The sequence below is a fragment of the Lontra canadensis genome, unplaced genomic scaffold (genome assembly GCF_010015895.1).
Source record: "Lontra canadensis isolate GAN:19392208 unplaced genomic scaffold, GSC_riverotter_1.0 scaffold62, whole genome shotgun sequence".
Lineage (NCBI taxonomy): Eukaryota > Metazoa > Chordata > Mammalia > Carnivora > Mustelidae > Lontra > Lontra canadensis.
In genome coordinates, this window is record NW_022631056.1 from 4,028,231 (window position 1) to 4,048,659 (window position 20,429).

The 20,429-nt window shown below is 36.2% G+C and overlaps 1 protein-coding gene across 2 annotated transcripts in view; it reads left to right on the forward strand.

The window, feature by feature from the left end:
* CUNH21orf91 (chromosome unknown C21orf91 homolog) overlaps positions 1-13,587 on the forward strand; it is a 28,223-nt gene extending 14,636 nt beyond the window's left edge. Inside the window, exons 1-4 of one of the 2 annotated variants that reach the window (XM_032877997.1) lie at positions 6,492-6,729; positions 10,051-10,587; positions 12,007-12,069; positions 13,243-13,587. In XM_032877997.1, the coding sequence (XP_032733888.1) occupies positions 6,705-6,729; positions 10,051-10,587; positions 12,007-12,069; positions 13,243-13,409 (792 nt within the window). In that variant the 5' untranslated portion in view covers positions 6,492-6,704 and the 3' untranslated portion in view covers positions 13,410-13,587. Of the gene's footprint in view, positions 1-6,491; positions 6,730-10,050; positions 10,588-12,006; positions 12,070-13,242 lie in introns of those variants that run through there. The other variant, XM_032877996.1, reaches the window with a different exon arrangement.
* Positions 13,588-20,429: the final 6,842 nt, after the last annotated feature.

A 20,429-nucleotide genomic window follows, 5' to 3' on the forward strand; every position in this document is an offset into this window, starting at 1 on the left:
AATCAAGAGTCAGATGCTTAACCTACTGAGCCACCCAGGTGCCCCTGAGTTTACCTTTCTGTGATTTGATTTCACTAGGTTTTTCTGCTCTACCTTTCATCATTTCCCTCATGTAGCAGCTGCTGATTTTTGGGGTGCAGGAGAACTGTTTTCATTTGAAGGTAGATCCTTTTCCTTGCTACATACATTTTTAGTCTAAGAAAATTCTCACAGTCTTGATAAAACTTGAGAATTTTAGGCATGTGTGTGTCTTTTACAATTTCAGTAGCTCAGTCTTTATTGTTTCACTTAGTTGGAACATACAGTACAATACTTAAAGCATAATTTGTCTTGGACGAAGGAATGCTGTGTTCTTTCCCAAACCAAAATGTATTTCTTCATAGGCATTCTTTAAATGTTTTTCATTGAAAAAGCAAATTATGCTTATTATAGAAAAATCAAAATACAGGATGCAACAAAAATGTTAAGATTCATAGGCCCACCTATCTACCATCAATCTCTTGATACTTTTGGTATGTTCTAAATTATTTTCTGCAGTAGATTATGTATGTGCATTTGCACACAGGTATAGTATATTGTATTTAAGATTTTATTTATTTGACAGAGAGAGATACAGAGAGAGAGAGAACACAAGCAGGGAAGTGGGAGAGGGAGAAAGCCGGCTTCCTGCTGAGCAGGGAGCCTGATGGGGGGCTGGATCCCAGGACCCTGGGATCCTGACCTAAGCTAAAGGCAGATGCTTGACGACTGAGCCATCCAGGCGCTCCAGTATATTGTATTTAAAAAATGAAGTCAAACTATATGTACCAACTAAGAAGCAGCCTTTTCATTTATAATATTAGGAACATCTTTTTCATGTTAAATTCTACCACTTTTTCTTTAAAGTTGCATCCCATTGTACCCTAATTTATTTAACCACTATCCTATTGATGAATGTTTAGCTTCCTTGCAGTTTACCAGTACTAATCTTTATATGTACATCTTTTATGCTTGTCTGATTAAATCCCCATTCCATTGTAGCTTAAATTCCCAGAGGTAGACTTTTAGATCAGAGGCATGTCCCAATTTACAGTCCTATCATTTGTTTTAATGGCTTCCATTACTGCTGAATTAATACCATGTAATCTTCCAATTAAAAAAAAAACTATCTGTTTCATTATGGGAAAATTTTATCATATGTCAGTTCTCTGACCCCTTTGTTTCGTTCTTTCTACTGTAGAATTACTTTGATGCAATTATAATACATGGTCACAATTTTCTATTTTAGCATTTTGCGGTATGATTTATCAACTGTCATTGCTTTTTTTTAACTTTAGTTTATGTCAACTGGTTAATGAATTGTAATGATTGTTTCCCATCAACCTGAACTTTTACCATTTACTACCTATAGTAGTAAGTGAATTATACATGCTTTCAAATTCACTAGCTAATATATCTCTACTAGATTCTGCCATTTAGCATTTACTTAAGGAATAGAATTTTAAGAATTTTAAGAACTTAGAGTTTTAAGAACTGTGATTCCAATGTATGTACAAAGTTGAGATGCAAAACTGAGGTTTTAAAATAACTATGGGACAGCTTTTCAGTTTGTTTTTCTTATTTGTAAGAGCAATCATTCAGAACCTTAACCAGGTTTCAGGAGATAAAGGGCAAAGAATTCATACCCCTATCACATTTCTGGTTTTTGAACCTGTAATTTTAGGAAAGCTGGGGGCTTGGGGGGGTGGGGGTTCTGCAAATTAGAGTCTTTCTGTGTCACATATAAGTAGATATTTAAAACTGATAGCTCACAATCATACTACAGTTAATTTGAGTAGCTTTTCAGGAGTCTTTTATGACAGCTTTGTGCACAAAAACAATTTTAGAGTAAATATCTAAACTCAGTTAAAGCTCTTTTGGGGAAAATGGAACAAGTAGGGGTTTACTTGGGTCAGTTGGATTATTGACTTAAAACTTTTTATAGTGCAGCTTTAATTGTGCCACTTAAAAAATAGTCTAAATTTGACATATTTTAATGTTCTAGAAAAACAAATTTAGCTTTTTGTATTGTATGCTACTGTTATCCCAGTATCCCAGATACTATAGTATCCCAGATACTATAGTATCCCAGATACTATATGCTTAGTATCCCATATGAAACCATCAGTAAGAACATGGGTAGCTTCCATCCATGTTCTCATGCCAAGTACCCTTTTGCTTAATTACCTCTGGACAAACTGCCCTGTCCAATTTGGTAATCTCACTACAATGTGGTAATTAAACTTAACTAAAATTAGATAAGGTTAAAACTTTAGTTCCTTGGTCATATCAGCTACATTCAAATGCTTAATAGCTCCAGGTGGCTAGTGGCTACTGTTTGGCTAGCACAGATACAGAACCTGTCCATCATCACAGAAAGTTCTACTGGACATTGCTAGTTAAAAAACAGGTAGCTAAATTAGGGAATTGTTGCTTTTTTGTACTGTTAGTAATAAACAGTTGTTATGTAGGTGTGTCTCCCAAGGGTGCCAACTGTTACAATGAAAAAGTAAAATTCACTGAGAGGTTCTCTTTTTAACAAGTCATTTCAATTTATAGATCTCCTTTCCATCCCAGACCTCAATTCCTTGGTTATTAGAGATGGCGGTTTATCTTTTTACATTCTGTCTCTGAACTCCTGCTCACTGAAATTTGCCCCTATAATTCATTCACTGGATTAAGCTGTTTAACTGCTTAATCCTTCTCTTAGCACACACAAAACTTTAGAATGGAGTAAACATCCTAAGCTGCAATCTCCTGTCTAAAGTCCACCTGTTGGTATATCTTTCTTTAGGCCAATGATTCTCCAAATGTGGAAAAGCAAGTTGCTGAACCCATCTGTGTATTGGCTTATTGTGGTTGCCAGCAATTCCATCTGCTAAATGCAGAGATAAGCAATTACCTATTACTTTTAAACAGTATGTTTGGTACTTGAATTTGACACACTCTTAAGTGACTCTTCAGCTAAAGGCATGGAGTAGGAGGGAATAGGACACTGTTAGAACCACAGTACTTGGGGTGCCTGGGTGGCTCAGTGGGATAAAGCCTCTGCCTTCAGCTCAGGTCATGATCCCAGGGTCCTGGGATCGAGCCCCGCATTGGGCTCTCTGCTCAGCAGGGAGCCTGCTTCCCCCTCTCTCTCTGCCTGCCTCTCTGCCTACTTGTGATCTCTGTCTGTCAAATAAATAAATAAAATCTTTAAAAAAAAAAAAAAACCATTATACTCATGAAGGCATGTAAAACAACCAATAAAAATAGAAGCCTAGCTAGTCATGGGCGTGGGAAGGAAGCAGGTGCTCCAACTTTCTATTCTTGCCTTCCCACCATTGATCTAATTTCCTACCTTTAGTCTCATGACAGGATAGACTATCTGAGCATCCTCCACTGTGATTGGCTGTAATGGCCAGTAGATACAACAGTAATAACTCTTTTTGAATCCTAGCTTGGCTGCTCCTGCTTGCTCATCAGATGGAGAATAGCCTGGTCAAGTTAGGTGTCAAAGCATCATTGGGAAAAAAAGAAAAGCATCATCAGAACAAGCAGTTTTTATACCAAAGCAGTTCAGACCTGATATCACTGCATAGTCTCAATACAGTACCAGTGTCACTAATGAACACAGCTGCATAACCTGCTGGGTCACAGGTTCCTTACACGGTCATGAAGGAAATGATAAAACGGTTTCGAATTAAATAGCACTTGCCCTATTTTCAGACAGCTTCTTCTCATAACTAGCCCGTTGCTGCCAGACTTCTGATTTGGTTCTTAAGAGAAACCAAATTCTAAGTGGATATATATATATATATATATCTTTCTCTTTTCAAGTGTGCGTGTGTGTGTCTTTTTCTTTTCAAACACTTGTAGGCTAACCAAGACTTGTCTGCAATATGGTTGTGGGTGTGCTGTCCCTGCTTATAGAGCTATAGAGCTTTTCCTCTCTTCCTTTGGTCCAAAATTGGAATCATCCTCACAAAGACTTAACCTCTTAATCCCTTCAGTCTTTCTTGGTACAACAAAGTTTAGCTCCCCTCCCATTTTTACAAAGAACACGTAAGCTCAGGATTCTTCTTCATATGGCCAGCACATAAACGTGCAGGTACTTGTCCTTGCTCTCTTAGCAACCAAGAGAAGATCATCAAATAAAAACACCTTAACTCGTAAAATTCTTTAAACTGGGCAAAATGTGAGCGTCCATATAAAAGATTTTGAAGCAGAACTGCATGAAATGTTGCACAAATGTTGGTCATATTGGAAGGTAGTGTGTTTAAAATTTCTTCACAGCATGTTAACAGCCTGGAACTCAAATTCCTAACTCCATTTTCTTGCCTTATTTAAATATTAAGAAAGAACACAGAAACCCACAGTTTGGAAAACCAATACTGCCAGTTCTATAATTCTGTTTTATGTCTGAAGTAACTCATGGCTGCTCCCTTCAGGCTGTCCAGTCTGCTCCTGCCATGTATTACTGCTTTACACCCAACTACCGGTTGTATTAGACACGCTGTGCCTGGGGAGCACCAAAGTGGAAGAAGCCTTTCCTTTGATTAGGAAATGAGACAAGTAATCAAATTCAAAATGAAGTCTAATTGACAGAGAGTAAGCACAAATAAGGCAGCTAGATGATAAGATTCAAGAATGTGTGAAGCATAAAGCCAGTAACATCAGTGTAGTCAGCTGAGAAGCATGCTCTTTGACAGGACCAGCTGGTGGACATTAAGAAAAGATTGCTTAGCCTACCTCATTACCACCAAATCACAAATGAGAGGTCTTCCAGAGGCTGGGGGTAAAATCCAAGGGTGATGGGACATGTAATAGAACTTGATAAGTGTTTGGGGTTTGTGCCTATTTTGTAGCACCATTTAGAGTATCATCTGACTTGAGGGGAAAAAATATGTTACTACAAAAGGCAGATTAAATATAAGCATGGAGATATCCTTGTTTTAAAAGGGCCATGGTGGTAGGTAGACCAAAAAAAAAAAAAAAAAAATTGTATATTTGAGTGGTTTTTGCACTTCTATGGGTTTAACCAAATTTTCTTAAAAGTAAATTTATCTTAAAGAATAGAAATGAGGATAGCATGCCAGATGGGTTAGTGGGAGAGTTTTCCAAGTATGTGAGAATGGTATAACAAAATCAGAGCTGAAAGTTGGAAAAGATAAAAAAGAAAGCTATTGAATAGGAACAGCTTAACTTTTTAAAAGACCACTGTTCATATAGAAATATACTGCCTATATAAATTTCTAACTGGCCTCTATCCAGAGGAAACTAGTACTTTAATAAAAGAAATTATGGTTGCCAGTTAAAGTCTTGGTTCTCTAATAATGATGACCTTATGACAAAAAAAAATTACAAGGACATTTTTGAAGTATGTTTTAAAGAAGTTTTCATAATAGTTAGGATGTGAAGTACATTGGCCTTCAACTTCTTTATTAGTAAGGGAGTTGTAATGCAATTTTTGTTGACCTGGTTTGGAAACTCCTTATAACTCAGCTCCTCAAAAATATCAACTCATTTAATTGTGTTTAGATTCATTCCCTCTCAAAAGCTGCTGAAGGAACAAATTAGTGCTCAGAGCTGTTTACACTTGTAAATGCAATTAAAATTGAAAAGTCAGTAGGCAAACTCACTGGGATCTCTGATAATAGCAATGGTTGTTTCGCTTACAATAATTCAAACTGATGAAGTGGAAAAAAACAAAATCGCTTCAAGAGTTTATAAAATGGCATGTGTATCACAGATACAAATTAAGTGTGCTACTCAACATTCTTTGCTAGACTAAAAAGTATCTGTTCAAATATACGAAGTAGTTCCTGTATTATATATGTATAATGTGTTATACTTTTACTTTTTATATTTAGTATAATGTAAAAGTATAATGTGTTATACTTTTACTTTTTATATTATATTTTTTAATTTTTTGTTAACTCTGCTACTGTGTGGGATATTTTAAACCATGTTTATAAAACAAACATTTTCAAATTGAACCTTAAAACTCAGTCAAGTTTTAAATTGTTAGAGAGTTTAACAAAATTAAAGGTATTGAGCTACAGTCAGCATAAAACAGCCACCTATATATTCACTGTGTGTAAATTCTATTAAAATTATACCACGGAGAAGTTCAGGATTTTGCCTGTCAGATTGAATGATGCCACAAGATTGCCATCTCTTAATCAGCGCCACTCATGAGTTCTTCAGACTAATGGCCCATTAAACTCAATGTGGGAGTAACTTCACTGGAAGATGGCTTTTTTTTTCATTAACCTCTGAGTACCCTGGCAAAACTGCACAGCCTGGCTCCCTTTACTTGGATGGGCAAAAGTTCATTGTGTAGACTTTGAATGATAATTGGTAGTAAGTTTTGTTTGTTTGTTTTAAATATAATTTAAATTTTCCCTTATTTGTTTAATGACCCTTTCTTGAGTACTTACCATGTGCTAGGCATGATGCCGAGGATGCATGTAAAACAGATATGGTCCCCTTTGTCACAGAACTTCCAGCTGGAGAAGAGGCACCTGCAAAATCTAGTCTGATCAACCAACCCGGGTATATTGGTTAAAAGAAGTTTCTTGGAGTAAGAACTGGACAGGAGATGGGGATGACCTGACAGTGTTGTGGGAGAGGTGATCTGCGGGTGAAGCGAGTTGGGGTGCTGTACTGCTAGATTTTACGGCAGAAGAAAAGCCATCGAAATGGACGGCAAAACATTTGGGATGGGTAAAGGGAGGAGCTGTCAAGGACCGTAGGCTTCTTCCTTGAGTGGTCTGTGGTGCCGAACTGAGGAGGAGAAATGGATTTGGGATTTGGGTACTGAGAGTGGAGGAAAAGGCATTTGGTTGAGGCAGGGTTTGTTTGAGGAACCACTTGTTTTCATGTCTTTTGTAGGTGACTTTTTCTTGTGAGTATCTCCGAGAATCTGACATTTATGTTACATTTATGTATTTGCACAGCAAATTGAATATTGTAGTTCTCTGATTTGCTCTTTATCTCAAAAGATTATTTATATGCATGTAATCATGTTCTTATCTGGGTTCCTAGCATTCATTGAGGTAATTTAAGTAAAAATTAAAAGAAAAAATATTTTTAAAGAAAGAAAAATTATATTCCATGCACCTGAGTGGCTCATTTGGTTGAGCGACTGCCTTCAGCTCAGGTCATGATCCTAGAGTCCTGGGATTGAATCCCACATCAGGCTCCTAGCTCAGCAGGGGGTCTGCTTCTCCCTCTGACCTTCCCCCTCTCATGCTGGCCTGCTCTCATTCTCTCTCTCTCAAATAAATAAAATTTAAAAAAAAAAAAATAGAAAAGTTGTATTCCACAAATTACTAAGAGGGAACGTTGGATAAGGAAAATCTTTACCTTCAAAAGCCCACGTTATTCTTCAAATAGACATATATTGACCTGCTGTTAAATTGCTGGGTATATCACAAAATTCATCATTTCGTATAATTTTTTATTTTTTTATCAATAAGTTTTGAAGTTTCTACATAAATACCAAAAGCCCACAAAAGTAACAGCCAAAAAGTAATTTCTGTAGCATAATTTAGAACCTGTTTTATTTGCCAAAGAACTTCCTTTCATATAGACAGAAGGAGAAACCTATAACTTACTGTGTTTATTAGATTCAACTAAATCATTGCTCAATGGATTAAGCTGTGGCCTTGGGTTAACGAGACTGTTGGCTGTTTCAGGGATTGGCTGTGGCCGCATGTCGGCCATGAGACTGAAGGGAGCTGCAGAGTAAGGCGGCTCCTTAATCGATCTTCCGATTAGTAAAATAAGCAAGTTCAGGTTCTCTGCCCACCCGCTGTTTATCCAGAGCAGTACTATTAGAATCAAATAGCAGAGTGGAACTATTTATTTTGTCTATAATTTGTACCACCTACTTGTTATCTTACCTTTGGTCTTAAACATATATAATAAAACTTTAATGTTTTTATTCTAATAAGCCAGATTTGTAAATTTCCTTTTTGTGTTAATGTATGCCAGTCTCAAGAGAGTACACTGTGTTATCAAATAGAGCTTTGAGAGTTTGCACTTTAAATATCTTAATTTTGCTGGAAATTTGACCTCATCAGACAATAACTGGTTAAAATCAGAAACATACCCACACACACAACTGCAGTACAAGTAGCAAAGGCGGAAATAAAATGTGTATGAAAGTCCGTTTAAGTTCAGTTTTTGTGCTCAGTGGAAGACACAAGTCTGAGATATTTGAGTTTCCCATATGCTTATTACATTATCACTGCTCAGCAGGTGCACTCACATAGCTTGCTTATGGAGGAACCAGTAGCCCATTTGCACTGGTTTTGGAAGACTCAGCAGGTCCCACCATTGGCTGATGTTACATCATTTTAGAATAAATTAATACAAGCACTTTTATACCTGACTTAATACCATTAAAGTGCAAATACTTCATTGTCTTACTATTAGGCCTAGAGTTTGGAGTTCAGTTAATAAAGTTGTTACAGCTTCAATTTTTAAAACAAAGGATGAATGCAGAATGTAATTTTTTTCTGAGGAGTCAGCTAAAACCTTTTTTCTTTTTTTTTTTTAACCTAGCACCGAGTGGCTCTCTACTTACCCTGTTGTCAACACTAAGCAGATTTACACTGGTTAATTCTGGCAGGTGTTAAATTTCAGCTCCCCATCCCTTACTCACCTTCACTATAAAAGCACTGCTGTTTGACTTTAATAATACAGTTTGAATTTGTGAAAATGTATGAAGGTATTCTGTGTTAAGAAATGTGTTATTTGAAAATGTATTCAATACCTATATCTTAAAAAAACAATTGAAATGACCTACTTAAGCTCTATTTAAAACTTGGGAGATAGAAGGGTGCCTGGGTGGCCCAGTCAGTTGGCATCTGACTCTTGATTTTGGTTCAGGTCGTGATCTCAGGTTCATGAGATTGAGCCCTGCATTGGGCTCTGTACTCAGGGCAGTCTGCCTGTCCCTCTCCCACTGCGGCTCTCCACACTCAGCGTTCCCTCTCTCTCTCTCTCTCTCTAAAATAAACAAATAGGGGCGCCTGGGTGGCTCAGTGGGTTAAAGCCTTTGCCTTCGGCTCAGGTCATGATCCCAGTGTCCTGGGATCGAGCCCCACATCGGGCTCTCTGCTCCGTGGGGAGCCTGCTTTGCTTCCTCCTCTCTCTCTCTGCCTGCCTCTCTCTGCCTACTTGTGATCTCTGTCTGTCAAATGAATAAATAAAATCTTTAAAAAATAAAAAAAAATAAAAAATAAAATAAACAAATAAAATAAATCTTTTTTTTTTAATGGTGGGAGGTAGAAAAGTGTAATAAGACTATTTCGGCTACTTACGGTATATAATAAACATTTGTGAGTTAAAGAATTATACTTGTTATTATGTCCTAGTGGATTGACTTTACTGCAGTATGAAAAATAATTGTGTGTAATGTGTTTCTTCTAGAAGGTAAAATTATCTTGATAAAGTTTTAGTAAGCGAAAACAGAAATGAGAAGACATTTTAGATGCTTTCATTTTCTTAAAAAAATAAATCTAACCAGTTCATTGACTTTTTGAGGCTTTCATTAGTGTGTATTTTTCTGGTTCTGGTGTATCCAGCGAAACATGACTAATTTAAGAATATGATTGTGTGTTTATTGGAAAAAAATGGTCACACATTTCTCTTATAGAGCCTTACAATAGAAATTATTACAAGTGTGTACTTGGAGGAGAAGTAGTGAACAAAGCACCATACTGTAAAGGCCCACATTTTGTGAATGTAAACTGATGGCTTGGTAGTACTTGTTTATAATTCTACGCAATAGCATACCTCTGGACCAACATCCTTGGGAAGGCCTTTATTATTTACAAGAATTTAGTTTTACTGAATATATAGTTCAATTGAAAAAGAAATTATTAGACCATGTTTTATATTATTAACAATATTCTTCAGTATTTTTCCTTTAATATACAAACTACCACAAACTGACATCTGTGTTTTACTAAGATTTTTGTATATATTAAACTTTTAAACAAAATGTTAAGACTTCTATTTCTTTTTTTTCTATAGGAGTACCAAAATCAAATCTCCTGCACACCAAATCACTAAGGGGCCATAAAGACTGCTTTGAAAAATACCATTTGATTGCAAACCAGGATTGTCCTCGATCTAAACTTTCAAAAAGTACTTATGAAGAAGTTAAAACCATTTTGAGTAAGAAGATAAACTGGATTGTACAGTATGCACAAAATAAGGATCTGGATTCTGATTCTGAATGTTCTAAAAATCCCCAGCATCACTTGTTAAATTTCAGGCATAAGCCAGATAAGAAGTTACTCCCACAGTTTGACTCCCAAGTTCCAAAGTATTCTGCGAAGTGGATAGATGGAAGTACAGGCGGGCTCTCAAACTGTTCACAAAGCATATTGGAGCACAGGGGAAATACAGACTTCGGGCTTGCAATGTTGCAAGATTCAGGTGCCACTCTATGCCACAACAGTGTATTGTGGCCTCGCAGTCACAACCAGGCACAGAAAAAAGAAGAGATAATCTCTAATCCAGAGGCTGATGTCCGGACTCAGCATCCACGGTACAGCAGAGAGGAATGTAAGTAAAATGGGGAGAAAGGTAGTGATTGCAGTTTTGGTGACTTTATTTTCTTTTTACATTTTTATACATGTGGTATTTCAAGAATTTGGCTGTAGAATTACAGATTTTTATAGCTTAATTAAATGACAGGATCACCTTAGCAAAAATGAGGTGTTTTGGGCACCTGGGTGCCTCAGTCGGTTAGGCGTCTGACTCTTGATTTCAGCTCAGGTCGTGATCTCAGGGTTGTGAGATGAAACCCTGTGTTGGGCCTGTGCTGGGCGTGGAGTCTGCTTAAGAGTCTGTCTCTCCACCCCATCTGCCCCCCAAGAAGACTCTCTCTCTTTCCGTCTGCCCTTTCCTCATCTATCCCCCCAAAAATGAGATGTCTTAGATTCTCCATCAGTTCTCTGAAATACTCCTTATTGTGTCATAAAGCATTCGAATTCTACAGTCCGTCATATCTTTTGCCATTTTAAGTTTATTAAACTAAATGCAATTGACAAACAGAAGGAAGTTCAGAGTTCCTGTAGTTTTACAAGTACATCTTCAAGCATTGGCTTACACACACTGTCCCCATTGCTCATCCCTACAACACTGACTGGGGGTGGCATTTCAAAAGCCACAATCTGACATACATTTCACTAAAGGACAAAGGTAATGTGTGCACTTATTTTAAAGTTGGAAAAAGTGAGCCTTTCAGTTTGTATTTATTTCTGCAAAAACTCACAGAAGCTGAGACAATTTTTTTTAAAGATTTTATTTATTTGACAGTGAGAGAACACTAGTGGGAGTGGGAGAGGAGGAAGCAGGCTCCCTACTGAGCAGGGATCCTGACGCAGGGCTCGATCCCAGGGATCACAGTGTGAGCCAAAGGCAAACACTTAACGTCTGAGCCACCCAGGTGCCCAAAGCTGAGATAATTTTTTTACTCTAAGTCAAGGGATTTTCGAGCTTGAAGGGACTTCGGGTATATTTTTATACGTATGAATTACCTAAGGTTACATAACAAGGTAGACAAATCAGTTTTTCAAACTATTTCCGTGGTGCTTTTGTGTTTTTCCAGCTGTGCATCCTGAACTACGTAGTGCTTAAGTATAATCAACTTGATGAATAGTGACTTCTAGCACTGTTTAAAAACTGAAACAAAGGGAAATAACACAATCCAATGGATATAATACAAAGTATTCTCTGGCATAACTTTTGATTCAGATGGTGGAGGCGTACTGGGAGTGACGTAAAATGTTTCTTACTGTGGGTTGAAAATGTTCTCCATACTTCAGGAGTTCATGAATGGCTCCTACTAAAGTACCAGTGAATATTGCAGTGGCAGATAAGTGCAAATGTTTTTTTAAAAATTAACTATTGCATTAGTGATGTAGATGTTTTATTTCCCCATGTTACTATGGTAATAATTAACATATTTTCATGTTTCAGTGAATTCGATGACTCTTGGTGAGGTAAAGCAACTGAAAGCAAAGCTCCGACAGGAAATACAGGGTAAAGAATCAGTGTTAATGTTTTATGCTTGTGAAAATGTTGATACAGAAAATCCCCTGTGACAGGACACTATTAGCTTTATCTGCATTTAAATTTGGAAATGGGATTAGAACCTATTGGAGTTTCCAGAGCAAAAAGAATAAGAAAACAACTTCTTCATGAAATCAAGAGGACTTAAGTTTTTCTTGTTTCAATAAAAATGGAGACCTGGAGACCTCTACCTTTGAGCTGAACCTCTGCCCTTCTTAACAGTTTATTGTGCCAGGCACCATACACTTGTACTCCCTAAGTTCCGCTGGGTTGTATTAGCCCTGTTTTGTGGATGTTTCCAAATTATAAACAATTTCACACACAGAAGTAGCAAGAATGGTATAGTGAACCCCTTGACCCATCTTTAACAGCTTCAGCTATTATCAAAAGCATAGCTAATTTTCTGTCATCTCTACTTGCACCCATACCTTCGCCCCACTCCCACCCCCAGCATGGATTATTCTGAAACAGGTTCCTGACGACATATTGTTTGTCCACAAATACTTCAGGATTTTCTCTAAAACATAACTTTTTTTTTTAAAGTAATCACAACCTCATTATCACCCCTAAAAAAAAGAAAAAGACAGCTAGTAATCAAATAGTATGCTAACACTAACAACAGTTAGTGTTCAAATTCCCCAATTGTTTCCCTTTTTTTTTAAATATTTGATTTCCATTTTGGTGAGGAAACCACTTCAGAGACATTAAGGTGCTTACAGAGATCACACATTCAACAGATTAAGGATTACATAACCTTCCTTCCTTAACTTCACAGCCAGTGTCACAATAATAATCGTAAATTAATAATAGTAAATAGTAGTAACAATTTCTGTTTATCAAGTGCTTATTCTGTGGAAAGAACTTTACACGCGTGATCTCATTTACTTCTCCCAGTAGTCCTATGAGGTGCTTACTGTCAATATCGAGGTTATACATAAGAGGAAATGAAAATGTGGTTTAAGTTACTTGCCTGAGATTCATAAAAGCGTAGGAACAAGAATTCAGAAATGAAGGTACTCTGATTCCAAAGCCTCTTAGAGGGGTTTCCAGACCTGGGTATGAATAGGCACTTCCTATCCATAAGCCATAGTAGATACTAATTGAACCCACTTATGTATTCAACTACCTTTTAAATCTTTACAGAAGTTTTTGAAGAGTTGACACATCAAGTTCAAGAAAAAGATTCTTTGGCCTCAGAGCTCCATGTCCGCCACGTTGCCATCGAACAGCTTCTCAAGAACTATTCCAAGTTACCGTGTCTGCAAGTGGGGCGAACAGGAATGAAGTCACACCTACCCATAAACAACTAAACTAAACTTACACTTATTTCCTTTGCCCTCATGCCCCTACCAGTTATTGGTCTGCTAGGCATGCCAACTTTGAAGACGTGCAAGAAAGTTACAGTCCATTTTTTTATGGTCATTAAATTTGCAAAGCTAAAGGCAGTATTTAACATCTTTTCAAATAAAGCAGATCATTACAGTCTTAGTCTTCTAGGATTAATCATTATGGTTCGTTTTGGGAATCTTTCTTCCCATAATTACTAAATGGCCCTGCTTAATTTACCACATGTGACTATTGTTACAGTGTGATTTTATTAAACATATTTTAATGTAATTCACCTATCAAAACAACAGAAAAATTTTTAAAAACTCCTTAGATTAGTCTGAACTACTAAAGATAATTTTAAGAGGGAAATGGAATTCATAATACACCTCTTATTTATTATGAGCAATATTTTAATATGAAAGTTTTATATATAAAAATGCTATTTTAGGTACCTTTCCATTCTCTTTATAAATGTGTATTTGATTGCCACTGTATATTATATTTACACTTTCCTGTGTGAATATGTTCATCCATATTTCATATTACTGCATTTTATTCTCTTAATACACTCTTTTTACTATTACCTTGTTTTCCAAAGATAAATGTATTTTGGAGTAGAAATCTATCTAGTTGAATTGTTTTGACTTCTGATAAATCTTATGAAAGAGGAATTAATAACTTTTTAAAGCAAGTATCCAAGAAAAAAAAGGACGTTATTTTTTTTCCAGCAAAAGCAGTTCTGAGTTAGTTAAGAAAGAAAATGCTAATCTAGTTTTCGTATGTCACCTTGTCTCCGTAGAAGTAAAAGCCTCTTGTACTTCATTATTATTTCCATTCTAATGACTTTGATGTGTTAGAATCTGGACAGAGTAAGTCAAGCCCTCACTTCCAAGTCAAATGTAGTATCTATCAAATTGAATGTGCTGCAAGATTGTTGTCCCATCTTTGTAAAAAGCTTCAAATTCTTCTGTTTGCCACTGCAGATACAGTTCAAGAATCCTTAAACTGTCCACATTCTCTTAGCCCCATCACTGAAATTAGTGCCCAAAGAAAACATTGTGAGGTATTTTTTTCTAAACTTTAGAATTTAAAGGAGGAGAAGAGAAGACTGCTTGACACAGAAAAAACTGATTCAAAAAAAATAAGCCCATTTTGAAGGGATATTCTTGTAAGTTGCCTGTGATGTTTCCAAAGAATTCTGAACTAGCTGGTCATCTCAAACAGCTAGATATGTTTTTTAACAATGTATTATGTAGTAAAAGCTATAACCAGTGCAGAATTAAAATGGGCTCTAAATTCTGTTTTTAGTTGGTGCTTAGAATGTATTTATGAGGTAAGATTTTTGCTTGAAAGAATCTGCAGAAAAGCCCATTAGCTTGGCAGCTTCATGCATAAAGATAGGAATGACTTCTATCTTAAATCTGGCAGCCTGCCCTGGCTTGGGTCAGATTTTAGTCTTGAACACAAACAGTATTTGACTAAGCAAAGAAATGCTTCAATCTAGTAGAAAACAACTTTTTGTAATGCTAAGATGTGTTAAATTTGCCTCAGAGTATTAATTGATATCGCAGTTGATTTTGTTTTGTTTTGTTTTAAGTATGATGTAACTGTTTTTAGAGCTTTTGAAAAATGTTTTCAATTTTTCTCGATTCTTTGAGTCATCCAAAATGAATTTAAAATCCAGGGAGTGGGGATACATTGCCTTAGTTTTGATAAGCTTTAAACTGAATGTGTGCAATATCAAAATCTTTATAAATTTACAAGTTGAATAAAGACATTTCCTGATGATGCCAGTAAAGTGCTTAGTTGTTAGGTCACATTTTTTAATTTGACTTTACTCTTATTTGGCGTAATTCATCAAGAATGTTACAAGCCAGTGTGCTTGCACATGTTTGTGCTTCTACTTGTATCACTTAGGGATAGGCGTAAAAGTTTGGGATGTGTTGCATTTGATACCAGTAGTAGCATATTTCCAGAGTATGAGCCATATGGTGCAGTCCTAAATGCAACAGTATTAATCCAAAGAAAAGTGTTTGCTTTGTTTCTGGCAAATATGTAGCTTTACTAATTGAGTTTGGAACAATTGGGTGGGATTGTGCATGTACTTATGGTCTTAACTGGAGATTCTGGTTTATTCCATTTAGATATTTCTACCTAAGCTCTTCAAAGGAAAGGTGCTGTTAAAAAAAAAAAAAAAAAAATCTGTGGTGCTGGTACTCACATTAGTACTTTATTTGGATGAATATGGTAGTAAAAGAATTTTTTCTTGAAGGATTTTGTACAGCAGCTTATCCACATATTTGGTAAACTGATTCCTTGGTTAGTTTTCTTTTCTTTTTTCTTTTTTTTTTTTTAAGATTTTATTTATTTATTTGACACAGAGAGAGAGATCACAAGTAGGCAGAGAAAAAGGAGAAAGTAGTCTCCTTGCTGAGCAGAGAGCCCCATGCAGGGCTTGATCCCAGGAGCCTGAGCTGAAGGCCGAGGCTTAATCCATTGAGCTGCCCAGGCGCCCCTAGTTTTCTTGATTGAATATGCAATTATTGTATATGCAAAAATAAAAATAAGGGACAGAGTTAAGTTCTATCTTGAGAGAACATGAAATACTACAAATATTAGTTACCATACTTGGCTATTCTTCAGTGTAGTTGTTAGTACTTTTTGAGGAAGTTTAGAAGAAAATCTCGTATATACCATCAGTTTCAAAAACAGCAAAAGGAAGAAGACTGCCAATCAGCTGTTACTAACATTTTCAGAGCTTATAATGATTAGGAGGAGTGAAATAAGACTAATGTTTTTTCATGTTAGATTTCATAATTAGACAAATTGAGTTTAAAAAAATCAACTTGAAGTTGAAAGCAATTTTGATCACACAAGACTATTCACTTTCAAGATTAAAGTTTTTAAATTTGTTCAGACTTTTAATTAAGTTAAAAATCTATTTTAATTTGAGATTATCATCCTTTGATCAAAGCATTTAATATCCAAATTGGTCTTTTTTTTTCTTTTTTTCTTTTTTTTTTTTCTTTTTTTTTTTTTTTTTGTTAAGTTAAAAAATAAGGCATGCACTTAGGACCCAGTAACAGGTGATGCAGAGAGCATATTAGTGGCGTTTTGTTCCATCATGTAGTTCCTTAGATGTTGGAGCAAAGAAATGTTCTTCAAGTTTTACGCTCATTTCACCACAAAGTGCCCATTTTTGTATACACTTGAGAATTATTTTTTAAAATAACAAGTTCATGTTGGAAAGTGATTTCAAAAATGTAATCAAATTGTCTTCTATTTTGTTGGCATCTCGACAGGCATCTTGAGATTTCTTGGGTTTTTCATCTGATCACATTCTTTACCACTGAAAATGGTCTAAAGTGCTTTTCTTGTTGATACATATTTTACCTTGGTGTTTACACTGTTGAAGCTTGTCAATTTTTGCTAAGTTTTTTTAAATTAATTTTGAGGATCTATTTGTATGTGTGTTAATGCTTACCAGCTTGGGTTTTATTTTGTTTTAGAAGAAATCTGCTTGTGTTATTAAATAGTATAAAATGCAATTCAAAATGTAGATGCTCTAAACTTAAGAACTTTTAAAGAATAAATTATTTGTGTAGCTTAGAAGGAGGTTCAGTTGGTGACCATAAAATTAGGTTGTGACATGAAAATTTTCAAATGGTACAGTGTAAAGTTCTTATAGTGTTTTTTTCTGATTTACTGGGATATTGCTTATGCTAAAGTAAGCTATCTGAGTATTTTTAAGTACTTAATAAAAAGTTTAGTACCCTACCAACTTTTTAAAGATCTGTTGTTCAGATGCAGCTGTAAAGCAAGGGCGATTGATTTTCATTTCAGTATTTAATTGCATTTTTAACTTAGGGTTGGTGGAAATAATTATTTGAGGAAATTTGTGGTGAGAATCAGTAAGGGATAAAACCTTCAATAGGTTATTCTTGCCACATTAAGTCTTGTGGTAGGGGGGAAAGAGTTTATTTAGCAGAATAATAAGGTACTAGGGCTCTGGCACAAGCAAAGGGGTGTTGGAGGAGGGTTCTACTACTGCAGAATAACGAGGTCTTTTCTGACACATCAGTGTTCGCCTTCACTTCATCCCTTCCTAATTGCTCTTGTTATAGTTTAGTCTCACCCCTTCAGCAACTTGGTTACCTTGCTATGAAACCATGGTAGCAAGTCTCTAGCACTAAGTTTTTTTTAGCACCTAGTTTGTAACGTATACATGCACTATTCTTGTTAGTTTAAAAAGAACCCAAATTATTAATGCGTTTTGGTAATATTGAATTAGTACACAATTTTAAGCTTACCAAAGGAAAACCAAAAAATCATGAAGATGAATATTGAGCCCTCACCCCCTCCACAAAAGTGTTAGTTGGACTTCCCCTCAACTGCACACCCCTCAAAAGGAATTTTAGTAAATGTGTTTTTCTTCAAACATGTAGAGTATTTCCATTCTGCTGCCTCCAAAAGTGGCAATTTAGAAAACGTTCCATAGTGATTTCTGTTAAGTGCCATCATCCCTACTTTTATAGTTTGTATGTGTGTGTTAACCCTGTTTTGAAGCTGAGTAACCCATACTGTGGCCATTGAACCTGGTCTCTCTTTGTTGTTAGAAATTTACTTTACAGAATTGTGCTGGGTCTTTGGGGAAAGAAAACGAAACTAGTGGTGAAAAACAAGTCTGTTTTAAAAGCGTTTTAGACATTACCTTGCATTTTTTTCTTTTAAAACTGCAATAATTTATATATTTGTATTGTTCTGCCTTGGAACTGTAACTACATATGCTTGTCTACTTTTTTAATTTTGCAACAATAAAATAATATTTTGTTATCAGTTAGCTTCAGCGTATATTTTTAAATGTGCATTTTTCTTCTTAAATTGTTGACCTCTAAGAAGGGTCTGGTTTTGCAGGCTTAGGGAATCTACTTAACCATCATTTTCTAACAGTTTATCTTAATGTTTTGTGAAAATCTCTTTTTGATAGTTAACTATTGCCTCTGTCCCAAGAGTCCAGAAACAGGAAGTAAGATTCCTGTGGTTTGTTAGATATCTGGGCAACTTTTTAAATTGGAGTGTACTTTCCATACAATAAATACACAGATTTTACGTGTGGTGTTTGAGTTTTAACAAATATACATAACTGGAGAACCATCAACTTTTGCACCCCTTGCTAGTGTCTGCATTCCCTGTTTCCCTTCCACTGTTCTGATATCTAGCCCCAAAACTTGCATTTGGCTGCTTCAGGACTTCACATAAATGTTCTCATAGAGGATATACTATAGTCACTTGCCTCTGGCTTTTTTCACTCAACTGGATGCTTTGAAATTCTTGCATAGTAACTCAGAGATCACTAGTTGTGACTTTTTTTTTTTCTGACTAGTGTTCTTTTATTGTATGAATGTATTATAATTTGTTTATCCATTCACCTGTGATGGACATTTGAGTTATTTCCAGTTTAGGGCTAATATGAATAAAGCTGTTGCGAATACATTTAAATTGGCTGTGAAAAGAAAATTAGAAATTAAAGTATTCAAGGTCACTTGTGATTAGCATCATGAATCTGACTATTTACAATTAACAATTATTCCCCACGAATGATTTTTAAAATAATGTATATCCTTTTGGATAGCTTAAAATTAGGAAACAAGGACAGTTATACAGAAGAGCAGAGGCAGAATACAAAACAAGGGATGTTGGAGAACTGGAACATTTAATGGGTTGTAAGAGAACAGGAACCATCCTAGAAGCTCTTTTGAATGTCTAATGGTCTAAGTCACACCACTTTGTTTTCCAGAGGAGGCAATGAAGACCAATTGAGTCTGGTTTGGAGAACATACTGGAAAGAGCACCAGACCACAAATGACATTGTTCTCCTCTGTCTAGCTTTAACTACTTTGTGATGTTAAGGGAAGTTGGTCACTTCACTTTTCTAAGCCTGAATTCACCAAGCTAGAGCAAATAGTAGGTAAAATGCAAGCCTACTGCTCCTTTATCACCTTTGTTCTTGCCCACTTTCTAAGCCTTCATGGGAATTCTTATAAAATGATTTGTTCTCCCTCATTTTTAAATGTCATTATCGGGCCTGGAATTCTTTGCAGGTATCTTAGAGCCTAGCAAGTAGGTGTGCATGTGTTGGATAGAAAGGTGCATGTGTTGGATAGAAAGGAGGGAGAGCAGCAGGCAAAATAATGTCCTTTTCATATCACATATACTGGTATTCTGAGTTACTGTAAAAGGTTTTACAGGTTTTCTGGTTTCTGATACAGATGATATCTTAGATCACTACTATCTTAAATTACACATGACTTGCAAGTTTGTGTTAGTGGTTTTCTCTTTGTGTGTGTGTGTGTGTGTGTGTGTTCTGCATCTGAATTCCATTCCATTGTTCAAACGGCACAAACCAAAAAAATAAAAATAAAAATAAATGGCACAAACCACCTTCACCTCTAGAAGCAAAAACTTAATCCCAACCTCTCTTGCATCTGAGACACCTTACCCTGATTGGCAGAGCAGAGAATCTGGGTAGGGGAGGATCCATCTTGAGAACAGCAGTGCCCATCAATAGGAAAAACACCCAGTATCCAATATCCAGTGAGGGCAGCAGGTAAGCTCCTGGCACCTAGTATTGAGTAGCCATTGATCTATGTAAATCTGCCCATGAATCTTGGACGTTTTGTTCCCGCTGGTTTCCAAGCCTTCTGGGTGATCTCTGCCCATTGAATAAATTTTTTCCACCTAAGTCAACTAGTTGCTTTCCCTGGCTTGTAACTAAGAAGTCAGTTACTCCTCACTTCATCCACTGGGTCCACGTCCAATGCCCCCCGCCCCCGTTTTTTTTTTTTTTTTTAAGATTTTATTTATTCATCTGACAGAGATCACAAGTAGAGAGAAAGAGAAGCAGGCTCCCTGCTGGGCAGAGAGCCTGCCTCGGGACTTGATCCCAGGACCCTGAGATCATGACCTGAGCCCAAGGCAGAGGCTTTAACCCACTGAGCCAT